The sequence below is a fragment of the Lynx rufus genome, unplaced genomic scaffold (assembly GCF_022079265.1).
Source record: "Lynx rufus isolate CCGP_SWC_20201006 ecotype Redwood Valley unplaced genomic scaffold, mLynRuf1.p SCAF_2, whole genome shotgun sequence".
Taxonomy (NCBI): domain Eukaryota; kingdom Metazoa; phylum Chordata; class Mammalia; order Carnivora; family Felidae; genus Lynx; species Lynx rufus.
In genome coordinates this window covers 49,385,716-49,406,212 of record NW_025814834.1, presented here as the reverse complement: position 1 = coordinate 49,406,212, position 20,497 = coordinate 49,385,716, and the positions used below count along the sequence as shown (strand labels likewise).

The window sequence follows — 20,497 nt, the reverse complement described above, 5'->3', positions numbered from 1 at the left end:
GCAAGAAAAATAAAAAGTAAAAGGATACATATATAATATAATATAATATAATATAATATAATATAATAAGATTGTATTTTCCACAGTTTTGACTATTGCCCTATATATTATTTTCCACTATATTTATACCAAAGAGATGATAAAAAATATTAATCCACAAATATTTCATGTTGTTAAAAATCACATATGTAAAAAATCACCAGTTTGATGTTATTATTTTTATTGGGTTATATTGATTTACTTCTGCATGTTGAGAGAGCTTAGAAATATTTAGACCAATGTAGTTATTTATCGAACCATAAATATGAGCATATGATGAAAGGATCGACATACTGGTAATTTTTGTTTCAGTTTTGAAATATATATAATTTTAATATTTCAAATATAATTTAAAAATCTCTCCTCAAAATAAAAGTAAAGTGTACTAATAAGAAAAAAATGGGAAAACACCATATAGTGGAAAATAAAAGTACAATTCTTTTGATTTTATGTTACAAAGTGAAACATCATTAATATGTTGCCTATTTTCTGGCATTTTTACTCTAGATGCAGATATAGTTGATTATATTGTAAGTTATTAGCATGTTATTTTTAAAAATAGCAAAATACATCAATATCCTACTATTTTGCAGTTCTTATTGGTGATAGCTGCATGATATTTCCTTTTAAAATCAAACCATAATTTTTAACTATTCTTCAACTTCGGGTCCCTCAAGTTGTTTGCGTAGTTTTAAATATAAGTGTCAATATTTCTTATACGAGTTTACATGGCTTTCCTTGCACTACCAAAGATCTGATTGAGATTTTTGTTAGTAAATTTCCAAAGCCTCCTATTGTATGAGGAAATTAATCATTGCCATCCTGGGCCAATTCAATTTGACAAGCATTCATGAGTACTTACAATGCACGAGACACTTCTGATTCAGCACTTAAGAAAATGAACTGAATAGTTGGAAAATCAGTTGTAGACATAACACATACAGATTGCAAAGACTTTTATATTAGAACTAGAATGACTTTTTTGTCCACAAAGAGAAACTTGAGTTAATGGAATCTGAAGAATGAGAGGCCTTGGGGAAAGATATTGTTCAGATCTGATATGCCATTAAAAGATTAGATGCTTTTAAAGCTTCCATGAGAAATGTCCAAATGATACACATTCATGATAGTAATGGGAAAAGAAATTTTAAAAAGAGTCTTCCACAGGTTCACTCAGCATAATGCCATTGATTAAATAATGACTGGAAGGAAATTACACAATGAAGTGTGATACCATTCGCTTGAACATCTTAACTTCCTCTGAAGAAACATATTTGCTAATATTCTAATAGTACCTACTGCATTGTGTCTTCCAAGAGAGCCAAATTGATTCAGGAAATAGAGATGGTGATTGAGTTGTAATTCTTTGAGGGTATCACTTCTCTGTAAGATAGAAATCATACTTAGATTTTTCAAAAGCCATTGAAAATAGTTCTTGGTAGAAACTACTCTTGGCAATTCAAAAGAAATTTGAAACTGGAAACAGTAATAGTGGGTGATATATTAACTTACTAAGAAATATGAAACTAGAAAAAGAAGTATTAGAGTAATTCAAAACAGTAATGGATTTACTTATAGAAGGGAAACCACCTAACAAGGCAATTCTTCTTGTTGTTCTAAATATATGTTACTTAGTACCACCTAAATCCAGCTTAAATGATGACACTGAAAGCATTGATCTTAGAATGTAAAAATTGGAAAGAATTTTAGATATCATCAGCATCTTCATCTGTAGAGACAAAGGTCTGAGTATATGAAGTGAATTATCCAGTCACACATCTACTAAGTGGGTATGTAAGTTAAGGTTATATTCAGCTGCAGGTAACAGAAAACTCAAATAAGCTGGCTTTTTTTTTCTTTTTTGTTCTCCAAAACTACATAGGTAATCTGTCCAAGGATGATACAGTAATTCAATGATGCTATTAGGAAACAGGAATATTTATTTATTTGTTCTGCTGTCTTTAGCATCTAGATCTTCTCTGCCAAGCTGATAGCCTCAAAATTGAAAGATGGCCGCTGCCCATCTAAGACTCACAAGTACACAGGGGCAGGAAGCAGACAACATGGTTAAAAAAACAGAAAGGGGATTTTTCTTTTAATAAGACTTCCCTTTTTTAAATTATTTTTTTAGTGTTTGTTTATTTTTTGAAGGAGAGACAGAGTGTGAGTAGGGAAGGGGCAGAGAGAGAGGGAGACACAGAATCCGAAGCAGGCTCCAGGCTCATGAACTCCAAGATCATGACCTGAGCTGAAGTTGGATGCTTAACAGACAGAGGCACCTAGGCACCCCAAGACTTTCCTTTAAAAAAAAGTTTTTTCAGGGATATCCTCCTCAGATAAATTTGCTGACAATTCAGTTAGTGAAGACTGTGTTACATCACCATTCTTATTTACAAGGGAGGCTGGGATTTTACTATTTTAATGAGTACCTTTCTTAGCCTCCAAACTGGAATTCTGTTAATGAAGTAGAAAGATATATAATAGATAAAGTGAAGGCAATTTGCAAGGTTTACCACAGACATCACAGCTTGACTACCCATACTCTGGTGAAAAACTGTATTAATCAGAGAAACAGAACCATGTATGCATTTATATATGTAGAGGGAGAGATATATAGAAGAAAAAGATGATAGATAGATAGATGATAGATAGATAGATAGATAGATAGATAGATAGTAGATAGATAGATGATAGGTTGACAGATAGACAAAGAGAGATATTAAGAATTTGCTCACACAATTATGGGAGCTGACAAGTCCAGAATTGACAGGGCAAACTACTGGCCTGGAAAACCAGGAAAGAGTTCATGTTACAGTCTGTCTGGAGGTATAATTCTTTCATCTAGAGAGACTTCAGTCTTAGCCCTTAAGGCCTTCAACTGATTGAATGGGTTATAGAGGGCAATCTGCTTTACTATGATTTAATGAGTAAGTCTGATTACTCATCTGAAACATTAATCTTACCCAAAAAGTTCTTTCCTAGTGATTTCAGAGATATTTGACCAAGTACTTCACTTTGACTAAATATTAACCAAATATTTGACCAAATATTATGGTTTAGCCAGGTTGACACATAGAGTTAACCATCACAAGTCCACTCCTAGTTGACTTGTCACTCATAGACATCACCTTAAACTATAGTTAATCTTCAAATAAAGATAATAACAGGTCATATGATGCCTAACATGATACAATTATCCTGCATGCAACCAAAAACACACTAACTCCCCAGAAGAGGATGCAGAGTGCCGGTTGATGTTCACTCTTCTCCTTGATTTTAATACTATGATGTATGGTGTAAATTTGATATATCTTATGTTATATAATAAAATGAATAAAGGAGCAAAGAAGGGTTATATGTATTCATAAATATTCATACTCATAATATATATTCATATTCATAATAATGTGTAGAGGAACTATCCATCACAGTTATAGCCTACATTTCTGTGACTAGGCACATGGATATTGTTAGTACTTATAACTGCCTTCTTCCACTACCTATTCCCTTTTCCCTCAGCAATCACCTCTGCTGGTTGTGGTTCTTTAGTGAAGTGACCCAAACTTTCATTCCTGAAGGGTGAGGGCTATTAGTAATCCTGCGTGAATGGGGCTGTTGTAGATTTCCACTGACTCTAATCACAGGACATGGCAATTTTAAGTGACATCAAAAGGGATCTCCTATATTCCAGACATAATTTTCCTTACCCTCTTTGTGGGGTGGCAGTCTGTCTTCCCCTGGATCATAAGGATATATTTGCTAGTGGGTCACTAGAGGTAATATTGAGTGGTGCCATCCCCATTTCTACCACTTGATTTTTAACCTTTTAATATGGTTATGCGGGGAACAGCACCATATATAGGAACTTGATTCACAGCATATATAGCCACCTAGATAATATTGCCCCAGTGCCTCAAGGTATTGCCATCCAGCTAGAGCTGTGACTGAGTATTCAATAGGCCGTTCTGCCACTCTATCAAACCAGCTACTTCAGGATGATGGGGAACACAATAAAATCAGAATTACATGAACATAGGCCCATTGTCACACTTTATTTGCTGTGAGGTGAGTTCCTTGATCAAAAACAATGCTGGGTGGAATACCATGATAGTGAATAAGGCATCTTATAAGTCTATGGCCTATAGTCTTGGCAGAAGCAGCGCATAGAAGAATGAGAGGTCCATATCCAGAGTAATCATGTATTCCAGGGAGAACAAAAAACTGCCATTTTCATGAAGGAAGCTGTCCCAATTTAATCAATTGGCTTAAATTGATTAAATTGAACTGGCTGATCACTCCTGGGAATGGTGCCATATTGGGGGCTCTGTGTTTTTTGTTTATTTGCTTTGTTTCAACTTTTTATGTATTTAAAAAATTTTTAATGGAAATAAAGTTGACATACAATATTATATTAGTTTCAGGTATGAAAACAATGATTTGACATTATAAAATGATCATCATAAGTCTAGTTACCATCTGTCACCACAAAGTTATTACAATATTATTGATAATATTCCCTATGTAGTACTTTATATCCTCATGACTTATTTATTTTATAACTGAAAGTTTGTACCTCTTAATCTCCTTTATCTATTTTTTCCCATTATCTCCTCCACCTCCCCTCTGGTAACAACCAGTCTGTACTCTGTATTAATGAGTGTGTTTCTGTTTTGTTTTCTTTGTCCATTTGTTTTGGCTCAGTACTGATTTGTTGCTGGCAGATTGGGCACTCAGCAATAGCTACAGAGAGTCATCCTTGAGGAAAACGTTCCATGTTGCTGAGCCCATGCATAACAACCATTCCTGCCACCATGGCCATTCTGTTCCTGAGCTCATGGGACAGTGACAGGGGTGGCTGAGGAAAGAGACTATCTTGTATCCACAGAACAGGTTATCCTATCTAAATAATTATAAAAATCCTCTTCTGTTGAGATGACCCTTTGTAGAACATTCTTGTGGGACACAAACATCTTTTTTTAGTCCATTCAGAGGAATTTAGCCACATATCTCTTCCCCAGACCTCCTTGTCACTAATTTTCTAATTATGTGCTTTCCAAGTTTCTAACCATCCAGCTAACCCATGGGCCACAACACACGAATCAGTATATCTCTTCTGGCCATTTCTCCTCCCAACCAAAATGAACAACCAGACTCACCGCTCAAAACTCTCTCTTTTGGGAGGATATCATCACTGCCCTTCAGAGATGTCCCAGAGGAAAGCTGTAGTGTTGCTCTGTCCACTTTTGGATGGTGCCTGCATACAGTGCAGAACTGTCTGGAAACTGGGTCTGAGTTTTCTCCTCCTCTATCATCTGTCACTTGCCTAGTGTTGTGGATCCGATTATTCTTTATCCCGCCCTTTATAAACTTGCAGCTAAGGAATGTCAGCACTAACATGCAGCTAAGAGCAGTAATTGAAACAAAATAATCTGCAATTCACTGGTACTTTTACTCTGACTATTCTGTCTATGTGAAAAGAACAAAAATCTTTACTCAAATATCACCTTCTCAATGAGGAGACACATCTTCTAGGGGAGAACACACCCTGAGTTGACCCCAGTGAGTCTTCCCTTGCATATGGATGAAAACTGTGATTTGTTTCTAACTGATAAAATGTGAAAAAAAAAGTGATGTGATGTCACTCCATTAATTAAGCTGCTTTATATAGATTGTGTGATATAAGATTCAATCTTAGCAGAATGGAGAGACTGCTGATGGTGAAGAAACTGCAATGTTGCATTGCTGCAATGTTGCAATGGCTCGTGCATGTGTTACAGGCAAGAAACCGCTGGCAGCTCCAGTTGCGGAGAGTGGCCCTGGCTATCTGCGAGTAGTCCTACCTCCACAAGGAAGTGAATTCTACCAACAGGTTCCCGGAAGCTTGGGAGATGATTTTTCCCAAGACAAGCTTGTAGCTGAGAATACGGCCTGGCCAACACTGGTTGTGTGAAGCATAGGCCTATGATAAATGTGTGCCATTTTAAGCTGTTACATTTATGGTCATTGTTAAACAGAAATAGCAACCTGGGGCACCTTGGTGGCTCAGTCGGTTAGGCATCCGACTTCAGCTCAGGTCATGATCCCACAGTCTGTGAGTTCGAGCCCCGCGTCGGGCTGTGTGCTGACAGCTCAGATCCTGGAGCCTGCTTCAGATTCTGTGTCTTCCTCTCTGCCCCTCACCTGCTCATGCTCTGTCTCAAAATTAAATAAAAACATTAAAAGTTTAAAAAGAAAGAAAGGAAGGAAGAAAGGAAGAAAGAAAGAAAGAGCAAACTAACCTAATAGAAAACCTGCTTTCATTACTGTATTTGATATCGGTATCCTCGCCCTCGCCACATACACTCTTGGTTCAACTTTCCTCCACCATGATCTTCATGCTCTACTAAAGCATAAGGTGAACTTATTTGATTGTTGTAATGTCTCTCTTTCTCAAGTATTGTGAAAACATCGAGAAACAAACAGGATTTCATTCTTCTGTGTCCCATATGTATAGACTATGCTTAGGATAACAGCTGACACATAATGTACACTCAATTAATAATTTCTGAGAGATAAATGGATATATGCACCTCAACCCAACCCAAAGAGTTAGACAGCTTGAAAAACATATAGCCAAGTAAATATAAGAGATAAATCATAGGTAATGTTCCAAAAAATCTGTCGCAGACTTTGAGTCTGGAGGTCTCTCTTGTCCAGCAAGAGAGCAGATGCAGAATTGAATACAAGAGAGGCTAGTATCTGGGAGGAGACAAGAGCCCTGAGTAAGGGTCCTTGCTCCATGTTTATTAGGATCAGAAGGGTTACAAACATGATGGAATGCAGAAAGAGACAATGAAATAGTGATTATTAATTCATGTGTGTGAGAAAAAGGGGGTTTTGAAGCTATGTGGTGTTAGGGGTTTGGGTCAATACAAAACAAAATCCTGATGCCAAAAACAGATGGCTGTTTACAGCAGGCACCAGGCTGTTTATCTTAACTTGCCTAGGGGATAAGACAGAGCAAGATGCTACCTCAGGGTCAACAAAGCAGCACCTTTCTTTTGCTGATTAGCTCTGGGCAATTTCACCCTGCTGCAGAGGTCTATTGCCCTGTTTGCCTGTTAACCTATTCTGGAAGCTTCCACCATGTGAAAGCAGCTTTATGCTTTTGTAATATGCTGGGGTGCTTTTGCCCTGTTTACATAATCTTAGATGCTTTCATCCTGTGGCTTCCTATTCCTGTGCTTTTATTCTATGCTGTGGGTGTTTCGCCCTGTTTACTTAATCTCAGAAGCTTTAGTCCTAAACCTTGTTAACCCATTGGTGCAAGCTCAAGGAATTTCCCCACAGAACTTATTCCCCACAGAAATCCTGATTCCAGTCCTGGTTCTACCACTTTCATGTGATTCTGGACCAGTTTCTAAAATCTGCTTAGCTTCAGTTTTGTCTTCTCTAAATATGGATCATAATGGTAGCCTTGTTTGCATATATGTTTATTTTCAGAACTAAACAAAGTAACATATACAGTATTGCTTAATAAATTTTAAGGAACAATATTAATTCTAAATGAAATATAGGTGGCTAATATGTATACAAAAATATTCTAGCATTCTTAATAAAAGAATTATAGGCAAAACATTAATGATATATCACATATTGCCTATTAATTAAACAAATTAAGAATGATGCTACCCAGTATTGGATATGATATATACTCTCATATACTGTTGGGAGGAATACAAATATGGTTTAAAGTTAAGAATAGCAGTTTGAAAAACCTCAAAAAGGGCAATACATATCTTTTATTCTAGCAGTTTTGTTTGTGTGGGAACGTATCTTTTGGATGTAATTAGACAAATGTACAAAATATGAGAATATTCATGAAAGTTTGGTTTGCAATTATAAAACAGTTTAATTTACCTAAATGCTAAGCACAAACTGATGAGTTATCTAAATGGTTATCTCTCTCCCTCTCTCTCTTTCTCTATCAAGCTTTCTCACATTGTTTAAGGCTTTGCCAGTCTCTGAAAACATCATCACTAAGTTGAGACCAGGATCATCATAACTTTCCCAACCATCCAACTACATGAGTTTCCTGTGACCATATCTGAGGATCAATGACCTATGTGATTGTGACATTTTGGTTCTTAATAGACTAATAGAAGTAAAACAGTGAAAGGTAGAGTAGACCCTCTGAGACAGTATAACCAAATGCTGTTGATTCTTTTTGTTTTTCCATTGTCTACTTGTATATTTCCAAAAATATAAATTGAATAATATGCCATTATATACTGTAATTTGTTTTGTAATACTGTAGCTAGACCATATCTTCCCACAAATTCTTTTTAACATTCTTCTAATTTTCTAATTCTTGCTGACTGTCATCCCTATCTTGACATTTAACACTAAGAATTTGTTTTGAATGACTGCCAATAAATTGTTCAGAAAGCTTTTGAAATAGCATTGATATTTCCATAAGTCTCCCAGGTATTATCTTGTACATTTCTTTGTGTGGAACTTGAACTTAAGTTTTCTTTTCATTTGGCATTCTCAAAAGAATTTACTTGGTTTCTATTATTTACCTTTCAAAATTATTCTGCTAGATATAAAATATGATGTAGGACTTCATTTTTGCTGCAGAAAAATACAAGAAAGGATATAACGGCTGATAAATTCCAGCTTAAACTAACCAAAGTATTTGGCCAGGCCTATAAGTTCTGCAGCTAAAGAGACCACCAATATTAGCCAAGCTCATTTACCTTATCAAGCTCCTGATACCTTGATATCAGGAAGTGTGTCACTGCGAGAATTATGTGTACATAGAGGGAGAGTGACATCAGTAGGAACACTTGAATGTAGCGTGGTGCTTCTTAACAACCTCTACAAGATTAAAGCAACATTTACATTGTAAATATACACAGTTCTCTAAATGCACATTCGAAGTCTGATTCCAGCCATGTCAATCACTCAGTTATTCACAGAAAATATAACAGTACTGGCATTTGATAATTGATGGACTCCTTGATATTTAACTATGTCAATGGAAACAAGTTAATTCAAATCTTAATGGCTAATTTGAAACAGTATAGTGAAATTCTTGACATTTCATATACTTGCTTTAGAAGAGCTTTGTTTTTTGTTAGAAGCACTGTACTTTTAACTTAGCTTTCTAATATATATATATATATATATATATATATATATATATATACACATATATATATATAATGTGTATAATAGAAATTAATTTATATCCTAAAGATTTTGTTAAAAATGGTCAAGTCTAACTTTCTTGTTTATTGTCTCTAGTTTCCCAAGGGATCTGGTAGGACATAAAATTAGCCCTATTTGTTAAAATACCATTATTTATAAATAATTAAAAAATTATTTGAACATTAGTTCTTACATTGGTATTTCAACATTTTTTTGCTTTCTTTGGCACTTTGATTCTTTTAAATGTTTATTTTAGAGAACTTGACTTCTATTTTCTTTCAAATTCTCTGTTAGCATCCACCTCCTAGCACCCAAACCCTCTTGATTGAATGCCTCTTTCTTACAATGGCAGGTAGTATTTTCAGTAAAGGTAATGCATATCCTTTTAGGCCACTCAATTCTGCACAACGAATAAGTCACCAATTCGACTTTTTCCTCCCTACTGCAACTGCCTTAGGAAAGACTCTTAATGTTTCTTACCTAGACCATTGTAATATCCTACTTACGCATGTCTTTCTCTTTAATCTTGTTCCATGGCAAAATCTCATGCATACTGATGCCAAATGATTCTTGAAAAAATGAAAATTCCATTGTAACACTGCATTGTTTAAAATCCTTCAGTGTTTCCTCCAATCACATTTCACAATATGATAGGCAGGTTTGGTTTGGTTAGACCTTGTAATTCATCATTTCTCATCATTTCCACACATACAATCTGCTCTAACCATACTTGTCTCTACCTGCATTTCATTTTTAGAATATGCATGCTCCTATTTCTACATTTACACAAAACTTTCCTGAAATATTCTCTTACCTCCAACATCTATCCCTTCTTCTTCATGCTTTTTTATATCCTTGAACACCCACATCAGATGTCACTTTTCTCAGGTAACATTCTTGGGATTTTTTGGGCACCCCAGTTCCGCCCTTATATTGCACAATGAAATAACTCAACCAATAACTGCTGTTATCTTTTCCTATCTGTGTTCTTTTTTCTGCAAAATCCAAATACACATACACTCAAATACACTTACCCACACAGTTACAGACATAAACCAGAGAAAAGTAAAAATATTTTCCTTAATCTTTTTAAAAACCCCTAGCCTTTAAACAGAATGGCTGTTTTTACTGCTCAATAATTGTCTATTGATTAAGTCTTGATATGACTTCAAAGTTTTAGGAAATAGAGATGTCCAAGAATATAAATACCTAAAACTTAGAGCTAAAACTTCCTCGGCCTATTATACTGTAATTCTAGGTCTTTTTTTAATGATCAATAATAATGTAATGCATATTATAAAAATGTAGCTACTTTTAATAGTCGCACCAAAACAATGATATCAAAGTTTTATTTTCTTTAAAATACTTGTATAATTTAGATGTTTATGACACGATCTACCTTTTATCTAAATTTAACTCTAAATAGTTTTCTTCACAGATATGTCAGTCAAAGAAGCATTCTCAAAAATATCATCTACATTATTTCAAAAGAATTATTCTGGAATAATCATATATATATATATATATATATATATACACACACCTCATATAAATCTCGTCAGTTAAAATAGTAGAGACTATCTGAAGCTTGAGCTATCATACCATGTAGGTGAAATTAAGTAGGCATAATGCAAGATCATTTGGGATCCAACATTATTTCATCAGTATGACTTTTTTTGAGGTGGGAAAATTCTTACTTTGGAGAATCTGATTCACATATAAATTAACAAATATTTATTGAGCAGGTATTGTATATACCAAGCATTGTTCCAAGCCCCTGGAATATGTCAATGTACATGTATAAGGCATTTATTAAGATTTTATTCAATCACTTAATAAAAATGTGATTAGTGTATATTTTATTCTCTTAGTGTCCTACTGGAAGACTCTGACATATCACAATGCATAACACCATGAGCATTCATAAGAAAAAATAGTACTTTATAAAAATTTAAGTGTATTTATTGAGAGAGACAGACAGACAGAGAGAGAGAGAGAGAGAGACAATCCCAAGCAGCCTCCCCACAACATGGAGCCCGATGCAGGGCTTGAACGCAGGAACTATGAGATCATGACCTGAGCCGAAGTCAGACACTTAACCAACTGAGCCACCCAGGTGCCCCAGAAAAAATAGTAATTTAATTATTTTTTAAAAATGTTTATTGGGGCGCCTGGGTGGCGCAGTCGGTTAAGCGTCCGACTTCAGCCAGGTCACGATCTCGCGGTCCGTGAGTTCGAGCCCCGCGTCAGGCTCTGGGCTGATGGCTCGGAGCCTGGAGCCTGTTTCCGATTCTGTGTCTCCCTCTCTCTCTGCCCCTCCCCCGTTCATGCTCTGTCTCTCTCTGTCCCAAAAATAAATAAAAAACGTTGAAAAAAAAAACTTTAAAAAAAAATGTTTATTTATTTATTTTTGAGAGAGAGAGAGCAGGGGAGGGGCAGAGAGAGAGAGGGAGATAGAGAATCCCAGGCAGGTTCTGTGCTGTCAGCGCAGTGCCTGACATGGAGCTCTAACCCACAAACCATGAGGTCATAACCTGAGCTGAAATCAAGAGCTGGATGCTTACCCAATTGAGCCACCCAGGCGCCCCAGTACTTTAATTATTTTTAATAACCATACACTGTCTCTGTGGAAGACTATAGTGAAAATATTTGGGGCAAAGGACCACTTCGGTGTCTCTTAAATCATGCCACATACATGGCTATTTATTGATTCTATTCAAGTTGACATGCTTTTCCTGGCCAAAACTTTTCAATCCAAAAACTGACCCCCTTTAATACAGATGAAAATATGCCCGATGTAAAAAGAATTTCGAAAAGAGCACTATTTATTTTCTTCCCAAATCTTGAATTATTTGGGAAATAGTCCTGATATTTGAGGGGAGGGATTATTTTAAAGCATATTAGTAGAGATTATTTGCCTTATGGATTAACATAAAACATTTATTCTTAGAAAATATGGAAAGGACCAGATACTTTTCTAAAATATAGCACATCAAAATGATGACACTTATTATATATAACTGAAATATACAATCTAGTTAAATTTGTTTGAAAATTAGGGGTTTACAAGACTCTAGTACTTGATGTGAATTAGGCACAGAATTAGGCACCTTAGCAGAAAATAGTAAGCAGAAATGAAAATTTTCAATTCCAATTTATATAAGGCTTAGATATCTTTGATATAATGTAATAATATGCTTTGGTATTTTCACAAGCCAAAGATACAAAAAATATTTTTGCTAGAAATGAGTTGTCACAAATGTCTTTTCCTTAGATGAGGTAAAAGATAATGTACTGGAAAATTCCAACAGTAACAGTAGTAACTTTAACATTGCCATAGAGCCAAATACTATTAATCATTTCCATATTTCTTAATAGAGGCTCAAAGAACTGAAACAAAGGGAATTTGCTCGAAATGTAGCATCTAAATCCAGGAAAGATGAAAGAAAACAGGAAAAGGCACTCCAACGCCTGCACAAGCTGGCCGAGCTAAGAAAGGAAACTGTGTGGTGAGTGTGCAATAAAAGCTTAACTTTTCTTAAAACATGATGACCAAAGGAAAAAAAAAAAGACACAGAAATAAAGGGCGCAAATCTATTTATTTTTGTACCCAGAATAAGGCACTCACATTTTCATGGCTTTCTGTGGGCTGTAAACAGTAACTTGAATTTGAATTTTATGCAAACACCTGTTTAATATACATTTCAATAAAAAGGCAACATTCCTATAATTTCAGTTTTCAAGAAAATTAATTTCACGTTGCTCTGCTATTTACACTTAGTTGAAACCTCTTCTGTTTCTTGGTGGAAATTCAAAATATTTGATTGAAGAAGAGAACAAAGCACCATCTCATGACCTTTATTATAAAAGGAGTTTTAAGAGAAAATTATTTATGATTGAAAATTTGGAGGACTTTTATTTGAAAGTATCTTTTATTTAAAAAAAATAAAGATCAAGAAGCCCTGTGAACTGCAGAGACAGGTCAAAATTAGTTTCATTGTGAATAAACAGTAATAACTGTTAGAAGTTCAAAGCTCTTACACTTTGACCTGCTTCTCCAGTGTGTAGTTATAATGTTATAATTCAGAATTTACAATACAGGACAGGGAACTGTCATAAAAAGAAGACAACTTTTTAGAGTGTTCTCTCCCTCCACCCCAAAACAAATAGGCCTCTCTTTTTTTGTTTAAAACAAAACTATTTCATAGCAAATCTATTTTATGCTGAATATAGTGTTGGGGAATATATTGGTATATCATAACATTCTTTGGAATGTCAAATTTGAAAAACTCAAAATAAAATTTAATGTATTTTTAATCCTCTAGGGAACTGTCAAAGACCAATATAACTGCTATTCAGTCATACCAACAGATATTTTTTTCTCTGTGTGGCAGTAAGTGAAAAATTATAGAACTTCAAGTTAATGTTATAGAGAACCATAGGGCCCATGCAATTAAATGTCCTAGAAGTAGCATTTGCAAATGTAAATTCTGAAACATTTAGAGAACTAGAATTAATAATAAGATATGTATAAAAAAAAGAGCAAAACTTATCTAAATTACTTTCCTCAGCAATAGTACTTATTTCGCATTACACACCACGCACACACACACACTTTTCCTATTAATTTGAGGCCTCTAAAGATGTGCAGTGAAACAATCCATTGTGTTAGAGATTCAATAAAGAAAACATTCAACTAAAAATATTGGGGGACACTTATAACTTCTAAGAAACTAAAGTTAATAGAATGGAAAATTCTGCACAGCATGACTCTCTTTGGGTAAAGATGATATTTAGGTAACTCCTTGTTTATATGCCACACAGTACAGTTCTTTTATGAAAAGCTCACTATTTATGGTGTCCTGCAATGCCAAATAAATAGAAATTGCATCTTAAGTAAATAGTCTTTTGTCCTACACTTACTATTATATTATATTATTTACAACTTCAGGGTAATTTTTTTAAATATTAAGAATAGCAATTCTAAATAAAATTCTAAAGCCAGTATTATCTCAGTTAATTTTGCATGGCAGGACTCTACTTGGCCTGGTGTAGACTCTTAGTGAACATTGATTGAATTGAATTGTTGAACCGAATTCCCAGCCCTTCTGAAGTTATAATTTTTTAAAGCTGTCTTCATATTTTCCATGTAGTATTAACGATGTTAAGTATTTGTAAATTTAGATAACTGTAGAGATTCTACAATATTCCAAAATATCACTGAAGAGGCCATGGGATAAAGAACCTTGGTCAGGAAGCACTGGTTGAGAACATAGGAATGTCCTTGACATTGCTGTTAATAGTTATAGAAATAACTTCGAGACAGCTTCTCCAAGTTATCCCAAACAATAATCAGTAACTAAATGCAACTGTAGCACTATGAAAGAGAACCTTACGAAATGAAAGTAATTCTCCTATACAGATCTTAAAATTTGAAAAAGAAATCTTATAATGATGTGTCTGAAATGGGGTGTTTGAATATTTTTCCTCAGAAGCGTCCTATCTAATATGTACTTTTCTGTTTCTAGTGCTCCTGGAAGTGGCCCCATGTTCAAGTCAACAACTGTTACTGTGAAAGAAAATTGTAATGAAATTTCCCAAAGAGTTGCTGTGGATTCAGTTAATAACCAGGAAGATTTCAAATATACTTTGATTCATAGTGAAGAGAATACTAAAGATGTTACCACTGTTGCTGAAGATCCAGAAAGTGCAAATAATTATACAGCAAAAAATAACCAACTTGGGGATCAAGCCCAAGGAATTCACAGACACAAAATTGGCTTTTCTTTTGCATTTCCAAAGAAAGCAGCAGTGAAGCTGGAGTCCTCAGCTGCAGCCTTCTCTGAATACAATGATGATGCCTCTGTGGAAAAAGGATTTAGCAGAAAAAGTAGATTTGTCCCTGGTACTTGTCATCTTCAACTATCTTCACCAACAGATGTGCTTTTGAGTTCTGAGGAGAAAGCTAACTCTTTTCATCCACCAGAAGGAATGTGCACTGAGAAAGAAACTGCTCAAACTCAAGAGATGAAAGAAGTTTCTAGTGAAAAAGATACATTTTTATTACCTTCATTTTGCCAGTTTCAACTCCCTTTATCTTCGGATGCAGATAATTGCCAAAATTCAATCCCATTAGCAGATCAAATACCACTGGGCGATGTTATTATTAATGAAGGCATACCTATGAGTGATAACAGTCCCGAATTGTTAGGAAATAAATCCACAGTTCTCGATATAGCTAATGAATGCATATCTTTGCAAGCTATCACAGAGGAAAATGTTAAGGACCATGATACATCTATAGTTGAAGCTGACAATAAAAATTATGGTCCTGAGATGTTGGCCCCTTCAAATTCTGAAGAGGAAAATATAACCTTCCATAAAAAAAAAGATTTATATAAAAGACCATGTGAACCATTTGTACCCGTACTTAACAAAGATGGAACCACAATTCTTCAGTGGCCATCAGAAATGCTGATTTATACATCGACTCAACCATCAATTTCCTATAGCTGTAACCCTCTCTGTTTTGACTTCAAGTCCACTAAATTAAACAACAATCTAGATAAGAATAAGCTGCCCTTAAATGGTCTTTCTTCTCAGCAGAAGGGAGAAGACATTTGCAAGAGACCAGTTTCAGAAGGCAAGGACACACCTATTGTAGGACTCACTGATTATGACACTGGAGGCAGCAGAAATCAATGCACCCAGGTCATTCCTCTTTTGGTTGGTGGTACTCTTTCCAATACCTGTAATTCTGGAAAAAATGGGAATATGGGTCAGAGGTATAAAAATATTTCCTGTAGGATCAGAAACACAAAAAAATACAATTTTACTAAATGTCAAATGAAACAGGGCACTCTAGATGAGAAATATCACAAAATAAGATTGAAAGATACTCATGAACACTGGTTCCATAAAAGTAGAAGGAAGAAAAGAAGAAAAAAGTTATGTCAGCACCATCATGGGGAGAAAACCAAAGAGTCGGAAATTCACTTCCAAATGGAAACGGAAAACAGTTACACTGATATAACTAGGAAGAATCTACTGGAAACAATTTCAGAAAAGCAGTATTTAGCTGCAGGGCAATTATTAGACTCACAACAATTACCTGATAAAAGGCCCAAACCATCATCCATATACTTAAGTGAAAATGAAGAAATGTGTAAAGCTCAAAACACTGAAAATGATAGCAATGACGCTAACAGTTCTAAAAACCACTGTACAAAGAGCTCAGTTGTTTTCAGTGAACAATCCAATCCAACAGTGATACAGTCTGGAAAACATAATTTAACTTACTCCAGAACTTACTGTAGTTGGAAAGCCAAAATATCCGGCTGTAGTCAGGATCACAGATGCCTAGTTCTTCAAAACGACATGAGCTGCCTGAGCCAGAACCAGGCTGTTAAAAGAGGTTATAATTCTCTCATTAATGAATCAGAAAGATTCCATCGAAAACGTAGACAACATTCATATTCTTATTCTTCGGATGAAAGTTTAAATCGACAGAATTATTTACCAGAAGAATTCTTGAGGCCCCCACGTGCTTCCGCTCCCTGCAAGCCTAAAAGGAAACGGAGGAGAAAAAGAAGCAGATTCCACATCGGGTTTGAAGCTTTGGAACTCAAAGAGAACACAGATCATCCCAAGAAGGGCAATTCTTCCTTATGTCACCAGGAGGAGTTAGTAAGTGAAGACAAAACAGGGGACGTAAAACCACAAGAAGTTGCGAATGCTGAGAAGAACTCAGAAGAAGCAGAGGGAGAAGAAAACCAGGCGACTTTGCCCCTGGGCGGTCCCCTTCCTCCTGAAGCCGGTGGTGAGGCTGCGCAATCAGTGCTGGAGACACCTTCTGGGGACTCGAGGGACATCTCCCACCCACGCGCCACCTCTGTCTACCACGTAGCCAGTGCCGCAACAAAAGAAGAAATTGGCAATACCTTGCTGCAACAGAAAGAAAGAGGTGAGGGTATAAATATTCATGAAAAGCAAATTCCTTTCAAGGTGCCTAATACCGACAGGAACTTCAGACAGTCGCAACCGAAATCGTACCTCTGCCATTACGAACTGGCAGAGGCCCTTCCACAAGGAAAGGTGAACGAGGCCTCGACCGAGTGGCTGCGTTTCAATTCGGGAATCCTTAACACACAGCCACCATTACCGTTCAAGGAAGCACATGTCAGCGGTCACACCTTCGTAACGACGGAGCAAATCCTGGCTCCATTAGCTCTGCCGGATCAGGCGCTGCTGATCCCCATAGAAAACCACGATAAATTCAGAAATCTGCCTTGTGAGGTCTACCAGCACATCCTCCCGCCCAACATGCTGGCCAACAAGGTCAAGTTTACTTTTGCTCCGGCCGCCCTCCCCCCGCCCAGCCCGCCTCTGCAGCCTCTGCAGCCTCTGCCTCTGCAGCAGCCCTTCTGTTCTACCTCTGTAACCACTCTGCACCACGCGGTTCTGCAGCAGCACGCGGCCGCCGCCGCCGCCGCCGCCGCCGCTGCGGCCGCAGGAACCTTCAAAGTGCTTCAGCCCCACCAACAGTTTCTTTCCCACGCCCCAGCTCTCACCAGAACAGCGTTACCTCAGATCTCAGTGGGACCGGTCGGACCAAGGCTTTGTCCTGGGAACCAGCCAACTTTTGTGGCTCCTCCTCAGATGCCAATCATTCCAGCGTCCGTTCTTCATCCTAGCCATCTGGCTTTCCCACCTTTACCCCATGCCCTCTTCCCTTCACTGCTTGCCCCACACCCTACTGTCATCCCACTGCAACCCCTGTTCTAGTCCTCGCCATGAAAGGGAGAGAAAATGTTCACGTGAAACCTATTGCTATCTGCGTCAACGCTCATCTAAGTGGATAATTGCCTATTGAAATGGTGGAAATAAACTAGCCGAACTATGGCCTCATTGATAGGAAATCATTTACTGTAAGTGTAATGATGCAAATAAATTATTAAGTTTCTGATATATAATATTATTAAGGCACTGAATAGTTTGAAAACCAATATACGCTGTACATTAAAATGGTGTCTTAAGAGTATGTATAATGTACATAAGATATATTTATAGTACTGTAATTTATGTTGTAAAGTATGCTCCTTGGTTTTTTTTAAATCTTTGTGTATTTGCACCTATTTAATGTTTAGACAAAGCTGATGGCACTACGTTTTGTACCATGTTCCTTGAAACTGTAAATTCAGTGAAATATATCTCTTGCAATAAATTTTTGTTAAGTATTTAAGTAACTCAAACTTTGTTTTAGTTCGTTTTCGCTGTTTTGGGAATGTACAGTAACAGTAGGTTTTGGATTTACATTGTTTCTTCTGTCCATTGGCATCTCTGAACCTCAGAGGCTCAAGAGAATATCTTCGGAGTCCACCAATACTTAAACTGTGATATCATCTTTCAGAATAATTATAACAGCTCCATTTGTTTTTTCTGTTTGTTCTAATGCTGCTTATACTCAGAGTTTACTATATTTCCTGAACAATTGGCCCTCTAGTCAATAAACCATTTTTGTAAAAGTAATGTCAGTATTGGGGGGAGGGATAACTCAAAAAAAATGCAAAGTACATAGTATTCTTTCAGGAACTGTAAAATAGCACTAGTGGACAAGAAATAGCAAATAACCAATATAAATTCTTATAACATCTTTGTATGTTAAAGTTCTCAAATGTATTATGTTTATTTTTAATCATTGCAGGAAATATATGTATATAATAATATTGGCATGGATTAAGGAATGGGTTTAATTAATAAATCACTATCCATATATAACATCTTGGGCAGAATGGCGTAAACACAATCTGTATCTGGATATACTCTTAATTGAGAATCTGGAAGTGGGAAGGAGAGTAAATAAATAGCTCTTCCTTCTGCACATCTTTCTAGTAGTCATGTTTGTATCATATTTCCAAATCACCAAAGAGCAATTAGAAAAATTTCACATCACCCTTCCAGATTCTGCTTTATTTTTAAAGAGCTCTGCATGATTATTCACTCAAGTGCTTCTACATGTACTAAAGAATATAATTATTCAATAGAAAACCAGGGAACATCACACTCTTCCAATATGTACGTGCCCCGGTCCGTGCCACTTGGTGAGAAAGTCTATGTGATTCGTAGAGAAGTTTCACGTGACCATGTGCAAATGATAAAGGGTTATGGCAGTCTAGGAATGAATCCCAGCATCAGAGAGGACAACTGAGTTCTTCCAGAGGGAGAGCAACATTTATGCCATGCTGTACTGAGAAAATGCTAATTCCTATGTCTACTGTAGGAATGTGTTATCCTAAGTGATATTGAGCATAAAGGTATCTTCCCATAACAGAATCATCTGTATTGAATTTTATTTTAAACAGAGTGGGAGAAAGGAGAAGATCTAGGTCGTTTACTTTCTTGAGTATTTGCCATAATAATCATTGATGTAAATGTTTTCCTGAAAAATGGTTGTGAGAGATTGCATATGCCATTTCATGATTGACAAATAAGAAAATAAAAATAGTAAGGGAAGCAATTCCATTTCAAATGTTCTGAGATAACATGTTCCAAAAATGGGAACTAAAATTGGAACGGATGATTTTTCCCCAAGCAAAATGTTTGAAACTATCTTTGAAGATAAAATAGATGGGAATATCTACTGGGGAATGCTGACCCAGTTCATTTTTAATCTGTCAGATCAGGATTGTTGTTTCTGCTGTTTAAAATCAAACCGAGTGTTCAGCTTTAAATATGCAGATTTTCTCTCTTCTTTTTGTCATCTCCTATATGCCCCTTGTACTTCTCTTACCTCTTGTTCTTATTCTTTAATTCCTTTTTCCTTTGATCTTTTCCCTCTCAATTTCATTGTGGACACCATTTGTGTCTATGTGTGTCTCCCATTTTTCTTTCTCCATGTTAATTATTCCTTTTACTTTTTTTCTTCAATTCTGGTGCTCTCTCCTTTGTGCTTTTCTTTTTGTTAAATGACTTGGTTAAGCCAAGTTGTATTTAGTTGTAACAGAATATACTTGATGACTTGCAATCAAGTTATTAGTTATGTGACAGAGATTTCTAGAAAGTTTGAGGAAGGAAGTTCTCAGTTAAAACTACTGAAATTCAACTTGACAGACAAATTAATTGGTTCTCATGTACATCAAAGGCTGGAGAAGAAGTGAATGTTAGTTAAGCACACCAAAGCCATTCTGATTATAAATAATTAATTTAATATTCAGTATATTTGATAAGATATTGCTTACATAGTTGGAGCATCTGTTATACATCCAGG

At 36.0% G+C, this 20,497-nt stretch overlaps 1 protein-coding gene across 1 annotated transcript in view; it reads left to right on the top strand.

The window, feature by feature from the left end:
* Positions 1–18,015, top strand: part of ZNF804A (zinc finger protein 804A) — a 288,674-nt gene extending 270,659 nt beyond the window's left edge. Inside the window, exons 3-4 of the mRNA XM_047082622.1 lie at positions 12,610–12,740; positions 14,760–18,015. Of these exons, the coding sequence (XP_046938578.1) occupies positions 12,610–12,740; positions 14,760–18,015 (3,387 nt within the window). The remainder of the gene's footprint in view (positions 1–12,609; positions 12,741–14,759) is intronic.
* Positions 18,016–20,497: the final 2,482 nt, after the last annotated feature.